The 13,485-nt window shown below is 54.3% G+C and overlaps 1 protein-coding gene across 1 annotated transcript in view; it reads right to left on the reverse strand.

The window, feature by feature from the left end:
* Positions 1-3,997, reverse strand: part of RFLNB (refilin B) — a 5,519-nt gene extending 1,522 nt beyond the window's left edge. Inside the window, exons 1-2 of the mRNA XM_007454258.1 lie at positions 3,782-3,997; positions 900-1,009 (exon numbers count right to left, since the gene is read on the reverse strand). Of these exons, the coding sequence (XP_007454320.1) occupies positions 900-1,009; positions 3,782-3,997 (326 nt within the window). The remainder of the gene's footprint in view (positions 1-899; positions 1,010-3,781) is intronic.
* Positions 3,998-13,485: the final 9,488 nt, after the last annotated feature.

Raw genomic sequence — 13,485 nt, forward strand, 5'->3', positions numbered from 1 at the left:
CTGTGCTCCGCAAATGGGAGAGGCCACAACAGTGAGAGGCCCGCATAACGCAAGAAAAAAAAAAAAAAAAAAAAAAAAAAAAAAAAATATGCACAAGCATCACACATAGACGAACTGAACAGCACTGCCCCTCGCCAGCCCCTACCCACTGGTCAGGGAGTAAGAATCGGCACTCTTTTTTAAAATGAGTCCAGTGGAAACATCTCTTCGCCTTGGGCAAGTAGGTTAAAAGGCTGGGAAGCTCATGTCATGAAGTCATGTCCCCATTTTGTTCAAAATACAAGCTCCTCAGGAATAAAAGGCTGAACTGCTCACCTCCAAACTGGTGAGCCTCCTTTGTTCTGTGTCAAAGGGGCCTTTGTATTCATGCAGTGGAACTCCATCTCTAAAGCCACCAGCTACCAAAAGTAAAATTCCGTTCTCTAAAGAGACATATCTTTAATGGAGCCTCTCAATGGATCTCTGCCCCCAGATGAGCCTGGATGATAAATTCCCCGAGGAAGAACAACACTACTTGCCCAGTGAAATCAGAACCTGAGGCAAGGTCACAGCACCTTGACACTGGGGTGGGGGTGGGGAGATGTGGAAAGAAGCTTCTGGAAAGAGGAATTACTCTATTACAAATTTTTAAACATCTGATGGCCATGATAAGTGAAGTGCAAAAAGCAAGTTGCAGGACTTTATGTATAACACGATCTCGTTTTTATTTTAATAAGTGTATCTATATTCAAATGGTTCGAGTACAGAAAAAACATCCGAAAGAGTACCCACCAAACTATACGAGTCTTTGGCACACTTTTGTCATTGACTTTTTTTTTTTTTTTTAATAACAAGCGTTAATTACAGGAACAAAAAATTGAAAATAGAAATAAATTGAAATCAGGGCCCGCTATATTTACCTTACTTCAGTTGGTGGTAAGGGGTCAAACTCCACTCCTTCGCCAAACGACAGGGGGCATAACCTTGGCGAGCAGCCAGAGCCCAGGGCGTTGGGGAGAGAAGCTGGATTCTGCAACTATAGAAAATGCAGTTAGATCACAGGCCCATCCGATGCTTTCCCCGCAGAAGGTTCTGGCTCTAGCCTCCAGCTGATGGGCCCAGTTGAGATTTGTGTCACCCTCCAGGGAATGATGCCAGCGAAGGGCTGACCCACAGCATGGGAAGACCACTGTACAGGGCACAGAGGATGCCAAGAGGTCTGCTCGAATCCCAGGCCTATCATGAATGTGTGCTCTCAGTAGAGTCACAGCATATGCCCTGTGACCTTATCTGCACACCCAGGGGGTGTCCCTTTCCATCGATGAGGTTTTGTGGAAGGATGAAAAGAGGAAAATTACAGCTCAGCGTCGTGACCGCTGCCGGACCCCGGGGCTGCTGCATCATCCCGCAGCAAGGCGGTGAGAAAACCGCCATGAACTGGGACTTCACTAACCAGAACCTTCAACTGTGTGCCCCCAACCCTGTCATTGTCTCAGCAACTCTTCAGAAAAGGCCAAAACCAACACAGAGAAATGCTACAAGGGATTTTTTTTTTTTTTTACACTGAAGATTCAGTCCAACTTCCCCCATGTCCTCTGCCTCTGAGGCCACCAGATCAATACCCAGCCAAGATGGAGGAATCTGCAAACTCACTGGGAAGATGAACACCAGAAAGTTCTCTATGTCACCTTCCACTATCCAGAAAACTCAAAGAGCCAGAACACAGCATCCCAGGGTTTTACCGCCTTCCAGCCTGGTCAGAGCACTGGGCTTTCTGATTCACCAAGTAGCCTGAGTAAGAGACGGGACCATCCCCCACACAGCTGCTGGGTTTTCACCTGACCTGACTGGAATCAGGGCTTCTCTGTTAAGCGAGCAACAGAGAGCAGCCCTTTGGGGTCCTGGGCTAACTGGGAGCTGTCATTTTCTTTGCCTGATTTGAGAGAAGAACCTACACTTGGGCCAGGGTATGGCGGTGGCAGCCCCACCCCCATGTCTTCCAGGAAGCAGATGTGTCTAGAAGGTTGACTCTAAGACTCTTATGTTACCAGGACAAGGTGTCAAGTGGGGGCATAGGGTGGACATGCAAAAGCCGAAGGGGACCAGGTAGGTCAGGGAGAGGCAGGGGGACCCCAGGGTCCAGCCCTGAACTTGGTGGGGGGAGAGCTTAATAAGCCCCCAATGGGGCTTGAGAACCCAGCTGGGGGAGGGGGTAAGGTGTGGGCACCAGCTGCCGCAGAGCTTTAGGAAACAGCCCCCAGCAGTGACAGGGGGCCCTGCGCTGCCCCAAGCTCTCTAGCTGCCAGACACTCCCCAACCTGAGGGTGCCTTCCGGGAGTCCTGGGGGCTGCAGGACAACGCAGCCACCAAGAGGAGGTAGGTGCCACCCAGCAATCACAGGTATCCAGACAAGCACTTGGTTCTCTTGCTCCTGCTTCCTCTGCTCCCTCATCCCTGCCACCCAAGCTCCCTGAGCACCCAGCCTGCTCCAGCGCAGGCTGGGAGTGGGGCGGGGCAGCAGGGGTTCTACGCATGAACAAGGGGCCTACCAGGGAAAGGGGACGAAGTCACAGCCTTTGGCATGGCTCTGGGAAGCATCCAGGAAGACTTCCCAGAGGAGGTGACAAGTTGGGCACTGCAGGGCTGGCAAGGGTTTGACAGGTGGAAAAGCCAGCTGGGTGTTGGGAGAGGTAGAAGGGGATGGCTGGGAGGGAAAAGGCACACCAGGGGGAGGAGGAGCATCGGAGGCACCGATGTGTGTATCTGCCTGTGGTCAGGGGATGTGGAAGATGAGGCTGAAAAGGGCCAGATGGCGAGGGTTCTGAAGGCCAAGATGAAGCAAGTACTGCCTTCTAAATGGAAATGAGAGGATGCACTGATGTCCACCGAGAGACAGGATCATTGGTCAAGAATTCCAGGCACCATCAAAGTGGGTGGGTCCCGGAGGAGCAGCAGCTGCCGCTGACTACCTCACCCAGGGGAGAAGGCTGCAAACACCCATCCCCAAGGGGGAGGGGTGGCCTCAGAGTCCCACTTTTAGCTTGACTGTAGGCAGGATGTGGGTCCCCTGGGCTCTAGGTAAAGGCAATAAACACCACCATGTGAGCCATTTCTAAGGTAAAAGGGACCTGGTGTTTCTTCTTTAAATAAAAATTTTAAATTAAAGCAAAAGGACGCATTTTTGAGAGTTTCCACCCACCTAAAGGCCTCCCACCCATCATGGGTCAGACACGGGTTAGGTGACGGGAAAAGAGGGGCCACGGATCCGACAAGGTCCCCTCCAAGGCCACTAACAGTCCCCCAAAGCTGGCCCCCTTTGCTCTCTGAATCGGGGAGCCCGAGTACACCCCTCTCCCCAACACCCACCGGGAGGGGAAGCAGGCCCGTTGGAGCCACCGGGGGCGAGGGCAAAGCCCGGAGGTGCCTGGGGGAAGTCTGCTCTCGGTGTTCCCGGACCCCTCCAGCCCGGCAGGGTCAGGAATGTGGCCGAGCCGCAGCCTGGCAGCCCCGGGGGCCATCACCCCGAAGGGAGGAGGCGGTGGTCGCCTTTCCCGGGGCTCCCGGGCCTCCCAGGCGATGACAATTTTCCAGCCACCGGCTCCAGCTGGCCAGGCTCTCGCCGCGCCTCCCGCCCCGGGCTCCCAGCGCTGGCCACGGGCGGGCTCCCAGCGCTGGCCGACGGGCGGGCGGCGGCGGGGACAGCGTGCCCCGGTAGGGCAGACACGACCGCCTGGGGGTCTCCGGGGCCTGGGCGCGGGGGAATGCAGAGGATGGGGGGAGGGGCCGAGGCGAGGTCACTCACCGGGGCCGCGGGGGTGGCCGCCGCGTCGGGCTCCAGCGCCCCGGGGGCCGGCGCCCGCTCCCCGCCGCCGCCGCCGCCCCCGGCCGCCGCGAGCGCCCAGTGGCTGGGGCTCGGGCTGGGGGGCAGCCCCGAGTCCGGACTGTCCAGGACGCCGTCGCCCTTCTTCTTCGCGTCCACGAGCTCGGGCACATCCTGCAGGCTCAGCCGGCCCACCATGGCGGTGCGCGCGGCGGGGCCGGGGCCGCTGCCCGCCGGCCGCCCTCCCTGCCCGCCGCCCGCGCGCCGTCCGGGTCCGCCGGTCTCCGCGCTCCCGGGCCCGCCCTCTGCCCCGCCCCGCCCGGGGCCCGCCCCGCCCGCCCCGCCCACCCGCAGTGGCGGAGCCGCCAGGCCGGGCGCCAGGGGCCGCTGAGCTCCCGCCGTGCGCAGCCCGCGCTGCGCTCCGCCCGGCCGCTCAGCCAGCCCCGAGCGGCCGATCACAGGAACGGGGGGCGCCGGCCCGGCCCCCCGCTCCGCTCGGCCCCCCGCTCCGCTCGGCCACCCGCCCCGCAGCAAGCCGACCCTGTACCCGTCTTGCGCCGGGCCCGAGGGCGCCTTGTCCCCTCGCCCTGGCCCAGCCAGGCCGGCAGGCGCTCGTATCTCGAGCCCTGGCGTCGGGCGGGAGGCAGAGTAGAGCCCGGGCCCGCAGAGGCCGGGGGAGACGGCTGAACCCAGCGAGCAAACAACTGGAAATTATTAATAGTTAATGTGCTTCGTATGGTTCCAGCCGCCTCTTGGCTCAGCCGGGCGGGCTCTCAGTTTGTGTCTGGCTCTCATTTCTGCCCCGGAGGAAAAGAGCACCTACTCCGTTTCTCCTCAGGGGGCTCAGGGGCTGGGGGGTGGGGGCGGAGCTGGGAGGAGCGCATCACTCCCTGGCCTGGGTGCTCAGCGGAACGGGCCGTGGCCACACCTGGCAGGAAAATTCTGCGTGGGCGCAGACTGGACCTCGAACCAGATGGACGGGCTCAGCAGGCTGCCCACCGGCTGTCTGAAGTGCCAGGGGCTCCCTGGTGGGGGTCACAGCTTTTCAGACGGGGGACTTCCTCCTTAGACAGAGAAGCCCTGTCTGAGTGGGAACTCGTTGCAGTAGCTGCCGGCTGTAGAACTGGGCTGTTCTCAAATCTAAAAGTACTAGAAAGTTCGAGTACTGTTTCTAACAGAGACCTCCCTGATTATCAGTAAGTATAGGAAGTCCCCACCTCCCACCAGCCACTGTACCCTGGGGGTTTCTGATGGGTGCCCAACTAGGGCCTCAAGCTGGAGCTTGCTCAGACCTAGCCCACAGGTGCCAGCTCTGGAGAGGAGCAGTGCCGTGGACTAGGGACTTCCCTGGCTAGATGAGAGGTGGGCGTGCTGCACGCCCCACCATAGCAGGCCAGTCTGTGTCCTTGCAAAAACAAAGGATCCTTGTCCTGCTTGGGAACTGGTGAAGTCCAAATTTCGAGCAGGTAGATGTTCGAGATTTGCTGGGAAAGTTCAGCCCTCCTACCCTCCTCACTCATCACTTTCAGGTAAGGAAACGGAGAAGGAATTTGACTTGCCCCAAGTCACACAGCTGGTACAATGCAGCTTACTGTGACCAGAAAGCCCAGGATCATCCCCTCCATAGAGACTAAAACCTGGTACGTGCCTGTGTGCTGGAGGTCATTCATTCAGGACCTGTGGGAACAGATTATAAAATCAAGCGTGCACAGTCCTGGATCAATGGTTCCTGCAAGGACGTACTGTAAGCAGTGGGTCTTAGAGATTGGGCCAACTGTGTGGCTACAATTCCCTACCCCTGTTGACCTCACCATCTGCACATCCCAGACTGCCCCCAGCCCGGGGCATCACGGGAGGAATCTAAGAGCTTCCTGGGGGTGTGGAAAGGCGGTCTGCTGGCAGTGGCAGGACTCGGCGCCCTAGAGGGAGTTTGCCCACCAGCATTCCCATGTAGATCCTGAGAACTCTTCCCTAAGCTTGGCCAGCTGGGAGGAGGTGTCCAGGAAGATGGCAATTGCTCCCTCTTCCAAGGTCATCAGTCCGGAAGAGGAGGATGAGACTGAGGAAGGTCATCGTGCTAGGCCAGCGCAGCCACTGTCTCCACCAAAGCCTGGATCGTTGTGGACTGTCTTGGGGGGGATCGCCACCTGGACCCGCTAAAACATGGAATCTAGGGGGAGCCCTGAGTTGCCACCTTCTCAGGGGAATTCTGAAGGGCTTAGATTACTCACATTCTGACAGATCCACAGAGACATCAAAGCTGCCGAAGTGAGCAAGGGAGTGTGAAGCTGCCAGCTTTGGAGGGTCCAGGCAGATCAAGGGGACACCTTTGAGGCACCCCTTCCTCCTTGGCACTGGGGTCATCAAGCAGGTGGCCCAGGACTTCATGTGGGCATCTCAGCCATCAAACTGGACCCAGGAAGCATCTATGTCCTGAGCTCCAGCCTATGACAGTTCTGTCTGATCCCCAACATAACCTCTCCCCAACCCAGAAGAATATCTTGGCTTTAATAGAGATCAGGACATCCTCAGGCCTCAGGACAATTGCCAAGGAGCCCCCAAAGCGCAGAATGATTGCATACCCTGGCCTCCTTCCTTACAGAGGAGCCCAGCACTGATACACACAAAGGAAACTGGAGGGGCTTGAAGAGGAATTCAGCCCGGGGACCTGACGCTGACGGAGAAGCTGCACCAAAGTCTTCCCCTCCATGGTTCCCAGAACCCTGCTGAGCCAATCAGAAGACACCTGGGACCCCAGGTTTGTCCTCTCCTGTCCAGACTGTCTTCAAAGAGCTCAAAGATAAGCTGGAGCTGACTGGAAGCTGCTTGGGTTCAGAGGAGAACGTGCAGGGCACGCCCGGCCAGGCCCAGGTGTCCTGCCTGCACTTGCATCTCCGTGAACTCGTGGCAGTCCTGCTGGAGATGAGCAGAGGGGTTCTTACAACAGGAACCATCTGACTTCAGCCTGCCCATGAGTGCCCCTGGGTGGGAGAGCAGAGGGACTTCCTTTGTAACCTCATGGGAGCCATGTGGCACAGACCCTGGAAGACAGCTGTGTTTCGTCAGCCCTGAGCCATGAGTCTGCCCTGCATATCTGCTATAGTCCTTGGGAAGAGCCCCATGCCCTGGGCTCATCGTTGTCCTACATCTTCTGACGGAATGTTTTCCAAAGGACGTTTCTTAAAAAAAAAACAAAAAACTCCAACCAAGGCTTGGGAAAGACAACGGATTCCACTTTACCCCCTCCTGGCCTGGCTTCGAAGACAGGTCTTCTTCTGAGGAGCATGTGGGTTGCACCTAGAAATCCGGGGTGACTTGCACAAAACGAGACCACGGACCCTGCCGAAAGAGTGGCCTCTCCTCAAAGCTGTCCTTTCCGAGCGGCCATCATCCCCTGCCTGGATCACAGAGACTGGTGTCCTCATAGGACTTGGCTTCTGGCTTCTGAGGCCTCTCCCAGCAGGGTCTGAGGAACAAAGCTGCGTCACAATGAATGCCAATCCTCCATTTTCCCTTTTTCTCCACTAAATTAAGCTGATGCCCAAACAGGAGTTGAGTCAGACAAGAGCAGGGCGTGACCCCCCACAACGGCGGCTGCTTATTGTTTTTGGAGCAGCTTGTTTTCAGTAAACCCAGCCAGACAGCAGATTAAAAGCACTGCGGGCTCCAGTGCGCTGGCGCGTGTGCCCAGGGCCCCAGGTACCTTGCGGTCTCAGCCCCCTGGGTCTCTGGGCTCCGGGCACCACGAGGCAGTGGCTTGGCCTTATTATTAAACCAGGTCCCCCCTTCCGTTCACATACACCCATGTCAACCAAAATGCTTAAAAAAATAGGACTTTATTTTGTTTCCTTAAGTGTCTTACGATTAAGGTTATTGGTTTCAAAGAGCATGGAAAGGGAACTGCCATATTCGATAAAGAAGGAAACTGCATTAAAAAGATGTACTGGGGCTTCCCTGGTGGCGCAGTGGTTCAGAGTCCGCCTGCCGATGCAGGGGACACGGGTTCGTGCCCCGGTCCAGGAAGATCCCACGTGCCGCGGAGCAGCTAGGCCCGTGAGTCATGGCCGCTGAGCCTGCACGTCCGGAGCCTGTGCTCCGCAACGGGAGAGGCCACAACAGTGAGAGGCCCGCGTACCGCCAAAAAAAACAAAAAACAAAAAAAAACAAAAACGTACTGACATGGCCCAGCCCACAGGAGTCTGAGCACACATGAGTTGGTGAGCTTGGTTCATACCTCTGTGCTCCCGGGACTCACAAAGGTGGCCTGAACTGGAGGCCAGGGACACCAAAGGCTGGCCATTTCAGAGCGAAACGGGCCTGAGGGCACACACAGGCTCCTTTTCTTTCTTTCTTTTTTTGAAAAAAATATTTATTTATTTATAAAATTTATTTATTTATTTTTGGCTGGTTTGGGTCTTCGTTGCTATGCGTGGGCTTTCTCTACTTGCAGTGAGCAGGGGCTACTCTCAGTTGCGGTGCACGGGCTTCTCGTTGTGGTGGCTTCTCTTGTTGCGGAGCACGGGCTCTAGGCACGCGGGCTTCAGTAGTTGTGGCTTGCAGGCTCAGTAGTCGTGGCGCATGGGCTTAGTTGCTCTGTGGCATGTGGGATCTTCCCGGACCAGGGCTAGAACCCCTGTCCCCTGCACTGGCAGGCAGATTCTTAAGACTGCACCACCAGGGAAGCACCCAGGCTCCTTTTCTGACCTCTCACCTGGGAGACCACCAGCTCAGGTGGAGAGGTGGGATCTGGCCCAGCCTCAGTGGCGATGCTCACCCAGACACCGAACGAAGCTTGGGGTGGAGTCAGGCCAGTGACCTCTGTGTGGGGAACCTGAGGACCCCAAATACAGGCTCCACCCTTGGGGCCTCCTATGTGTAAGCTGAGAGCTGTTCTCCCAAACGCTCCCTAGTTACACAGAAAAAGGGCCGTGGCATCTGCAAAATAAAACCCAGATGGGATTTTGCAAAGAGCTGGGGCTCACGGCCTCGTTGGAACGACATCAATACACTTGCACTCCTGGCTCCGTTCTGCGTATTCACACCAGACAAGGACTTGCAGCCCAGAAAAATAGCCCTTAGTTGAGCAACTGAAGTTAAGACCCTTGGCTCCTTGGCTGAAGGGCGTGATAGAAGGGTGTGCAGGCAACAATTGGCCAGTCTGCACAGCCACTCTCCAAAAGCAGCCTCCAGGACCCTGGGGGATTTCGGTCTGTAGGCTGCGTGGGAAAGGGTGGAGAGTTGGGAGCCTGGGGGCGGCCAGTTGGCTCTGCTGTCCTTCCCTGGAGCCGGTGTCCCTAAGTGCATTCCTTTCCTCCCCCAAATTCAAAGCAGAATACCCACCAGCGGGAGGCGGCTGTGGTTTGCAGCTATGTACTGTTGGGAGCTCCTGAGACTTGCCGAAGACATTTACATGCCTTTGAAGAAATGTTTTTCAGTTTTGAGGAAAATTAGCCAGGGGTGGGGTAGGAACTTGGGGTGAGAGAAGAGGTACCAATGAAAAATTCCACGAGTCTCATGTTTTCCCAGGTCGTGTCAGCTGGGGCTTAACTGGAATTTTATTGACTCTTGCCTTGTACTTCTGCAGGATGACCCCAACCAATGACAAGTATTTCTGGAAGTCTCTGTCTCTCATGTGCTCATAAATAAATCTGGTTATATGCAGAGGATGCCTGCCATTAATTTTCTTTTCCTTTTCCTGCACCCACTGCCCCAGCCTCTGGTTCTGCTAAGTTGGGTGACAGTGCCCCACACGGCGGCCCTCCAACAGGCTGCCCTTGCAGAGACCACCATCAGCTCCACCAGGCACTTAGAGAGGGGCTGCAGCCACGCCACCGCTGTGGGTACCAAAGCCCCGGGCGCCGTTGCCGGTGCTGGTGCGGGGGGAGGGCCACGTAGCTTGGAGGTGCCGGAGCTGTGCTGTGGTCCGCAGCTAAGTGCCTCTCGCCCCTTCTGGTTGCGTTTACAGGGTGGTCCTGATGCAGCGCGGCTTCCTTTATGCCTGCTTCCCGCCCTAGGATTCACCTTGAACCGTACAGGGCTGGGCCAAGAGACAAGTAATAAAACAAACAAGCAAAAAACCCCTTTGAATTCCAAATCCCTCTCCCCTGAGCCAGGCTTATCCTTCTGGGCTCCTCTCTTGGGATTTCTCTAAGAGGCTTCCAGGTCCCGCGTGCAAAGAGCACGTCTGGACCTGAGAATGACGGGGATACTCGACTTCAGTCCCAGCTGGGCCCCCTGCACCACCAGACACCCATCAAATATCACCCAACTCCTATCTCAACACCTTGCCTTTCAAAGACTGAAAGGTAGACTCTGCTATTTCCAGGGATGCCTTTTTTAGCATCAAGGCTGTCTGCCATCTGAGAAAGGACCTTCTGCTCTTAGCAGGCTGTGTTGGAAGCAGAAGCTTCTAGAATGTCAGATATCATCTTACAAACCCCAAGACAGGGCACAATGCCTACCTATTCTCCATGCTTGTAATAAAAAGAGCAGTTAATAGGAGTGCAGCCCGGGCCTTCCATCACACATGGACATTAAGGAATCTGGGCTTTGTGTTCCTCTTGAAAGACTGTTTACCAGCAGATACCCTGTTCTTGTTCCCCAGAATCCATTTCACCTCTACTCCCAAGGCTGAGAGCTCTTACCAAAACCTGCTCCGGGTTAGAGTTTTTGGGGTTCATGTGTGCTCTCCTGCTAGACCCATTCATTCAATCAGCACCTACCAAGGGCCTACTCTGTGCGAGACAGAGTGTGAGAGCACAAAGAGAGCCTCACCAGCCTGGTGGAGAGAGGGAGGTGAAGACTGGGGGAAGATATCTGGAGGGAGTGACACCTGTGCTGATACTAAAGCAGCAAATAAGGAACCGGCCGGCCGGCAAAGAAGGGAGGAGGAGATAATGACCAAAGCTCTGCCGTGAGGTCTCTGAAGATCTGGTCCTCCTTCTACCCTGGCTTAGACTCACTGAGTGGAGAGCATTGCAGACTTGACAAGTGCCCCAAGTTCATTGCCTCTGGAGTCAATTAGCTCCATTCCCGGACATGCATCCTGCAAAGATGTTGCACTGGTGACAAAGGGAAGCAAGAGTTAGGGTGGCTGGTTTAGTCCAGCTGTGCTCCTGGAAATGCCATGTCGAGGACACTGCAGCAAGCTGTTACTTTTCCTTTTGCACTTGTCATGGGTATTGTTTTGTGACTGTACTCTGGCATACAAAAGGTTAATTCTCTTTTTATTTTTTTAAACTGAGCTCAGTTTAGCTCGTAAAGCCCCGTTTCTCTCTAGACTGGAAAAGTGTCTTGCTCACAGTATAGTTCTTCTGGAAAATGACTAGTGGCTCTTGGGTAATTACTACTCTCAACCTTCCCTTTTGCCTGGGTGGCATCTGGGGAGGCTTCCGTGACATCACAGCAGCAAGGATGGGGTGGCTGGTGGTGAGTGCCTGGTCCGTGGTCATCTTCCTATCTCTCTGGCCTCTACGGAGGAGAAATTTGCTCTGCTTGGCCAAGGAATGCCACCCTCTGCTTTTTTTTTTTTTTTTTTTAATGGCACTGGTTGGCATTTGTGCCTCTACAACGTAGTTTTTTGGGTTTTTTTGCTTTTTTATTTAATTTATTTTTGGCTGCATTGGGTCTTGGTTGCTGCGCACGGGCTTTCTCTAGTTGCGGCGACCGGGGGTCCACTCCTCGTTGCCGTGCGCGGGCTTCTCATTGCGGTGGCTTCTCCCGTTGCGGAGCACGGGCTCTAGAGCGCAGGCTCAGTACTTGTGGCTCACAGGCTTAGCTGTTCCGTGGCATGTGGGATCCTCCAGGACCACGGCTCGAACCTGTGTCCCCTGCATTGGCAGGCAGATTCTTAACCACTGCGCCACCAGGGAAGCCCCACCCTCTGCTTTTCATGTCCATATGCCACTTGATCTGTACCCTAGTTGTCCCAGCCTGAAGTCTCTTCCAATGAGCTGGCCCTTTCATTACTTCTGGGAGCTCAGAGAGCTTGGAAGCCATCACCTCCCCATGATGGGGTGTGAGGGACTCTGTGAGGTGTGCCCGCCCTTGGGCCCACCTGGCCGGACAACACTCTCAGACACTATCTCTCCTCCTCAGGTGCCTTGTTGAACACCTCACTTCTCTACGGGGACTGCAGTCTCCCAGGTTAATTGCTGGAAGCCAGGCAATGGTTTCTAGATCAGGGTTTCCCTCAAACTTATGGGGGTTTCTCTTACACTGGGGCTCAGCCCAGAGCGGTAGGGTTCTGGATTTCTTCTCCATGACCTTCCAGCCTCAAAACCAAGTCATATCCCCTCTAGTTCTTCCTTTTCTATTGATACCTGCTGGTCAACATTCCCCCTCCCCCCACCTCTTTTTTCTATGGAAAAAAATGTTTATGTCAAGATGCACTGTCCCTCTGCTGATGGTGCTGGCTGTGTGCAAAGTCCTCCAGCATTTTGGCTCTTAAAATGTAAAGGGTAGCTTTTAGAATAAAGGACAAAAACAAAGCAAAAACGCCAATCCAACAATTCTTGTAACTCTCCGTGGCTTTCAAGACTTTCTTCTCTACTATAGAATCACAAAGTCTCTACAGGAGTTCAGAAGCTAAGAATTTAAGCTGTTATCTCCATAGCATCACTGCCAGAAGACAGTGCATAATAAGGGAGCCCTGCCTGCTGATGGAGTCTGGGGAAAGGGCAGAGATAAAGAACAGAAGGGATGCTCAACTGAATATCAAACTCTACAAAGGACGACCGCTGCTTTCAAGAGCGAACCAACAAAGCATGTCCTCTAGGAGCCCTGACCGTGAGGGAAGCCACGGGGCTTTTGCTCAGTTAGAAAGTTTTCTTGCAGCAAGACACAGCACTGGTTGGGTCACATTTGGTTTTGTGCAATGAAAGCCAAAGGGGAACTTCTGCTTACTGGGTTTCTACAGATAGAGCTGTAACTACAACTTCTCAGTCAAGAAGCAGGAAAAAACATCTAGGGCAAGTGAGGATGTGGGGAAGAGGGTACACACGTACACACGGTCGATGGCAGTGTGCAGCATAATCTTTGCAGAGGGCACTTTGGCGAGAGCTAGCAACATTTCAAATGTGCGTGCCCTTTAATCTTTTAAAATGGGAATTGAACGATTTTAGGAGAGTAGCCTACAAAAAGGTGGGCACAAGTAAGCAAAGATATTTACAGAAAGATTTTCACTGGCGATGTGTTTCTCATTGCCAAAAAAATAGAAACCTATTTGTATACTGACAGGAGACTGGCTAAGTAAAGGATGGTCTATCTCAACTCTAAAACACCATGTAGCCTTAAAAAGAATGAGTGGCTCTATATATGCTGAGGGAAAAGATATCCAAGATTTCTTGTTTAGCTGTAGAAAAATATGCAAATATGCTTAATATTAATTTTGTTTGCAAAGTGCCCTCCCCCCACAGTGTAAGACAGAAAGTCTGGAAGAGGAGTGTAGCACTTCTGATATATTTCTGTATTGTTTAAACTTATTAACATGAACACTGTGTACTTTAAAAATGAGTATTATTATTGCAATATTTTATAAGGTGAAGAAAATAGAAACGGCAGTGCAGAAACACTCAGAATCATTGGGGTTAGCAGTCATGAGGGGAGGTCAGTGGAGCGAGCCTTATGCCAGCTTCTTTGCAGAAGCCCTCAGAGCAAAGAGGAACTCCGTGGGCCCCGCTGGGAAA

The sequence above is a fragment of the Lipotes vexillifer genome, unplaced genomic scaffold, assembly GCF_000442215.2.
Source record: "Lipotes vexillifer unplaced genomic scaffold, Lipotes_vexillifer_v1.1 scaffold680, whole genome shotgun sequence".
In the NCBI taxonomy this organism is placed as follows: Eukaryota; Metazoa; Chordata; class Mammalia; order Artiodactyla; family Lipotidae; genus Lipotes; species Lipotes vexillifer.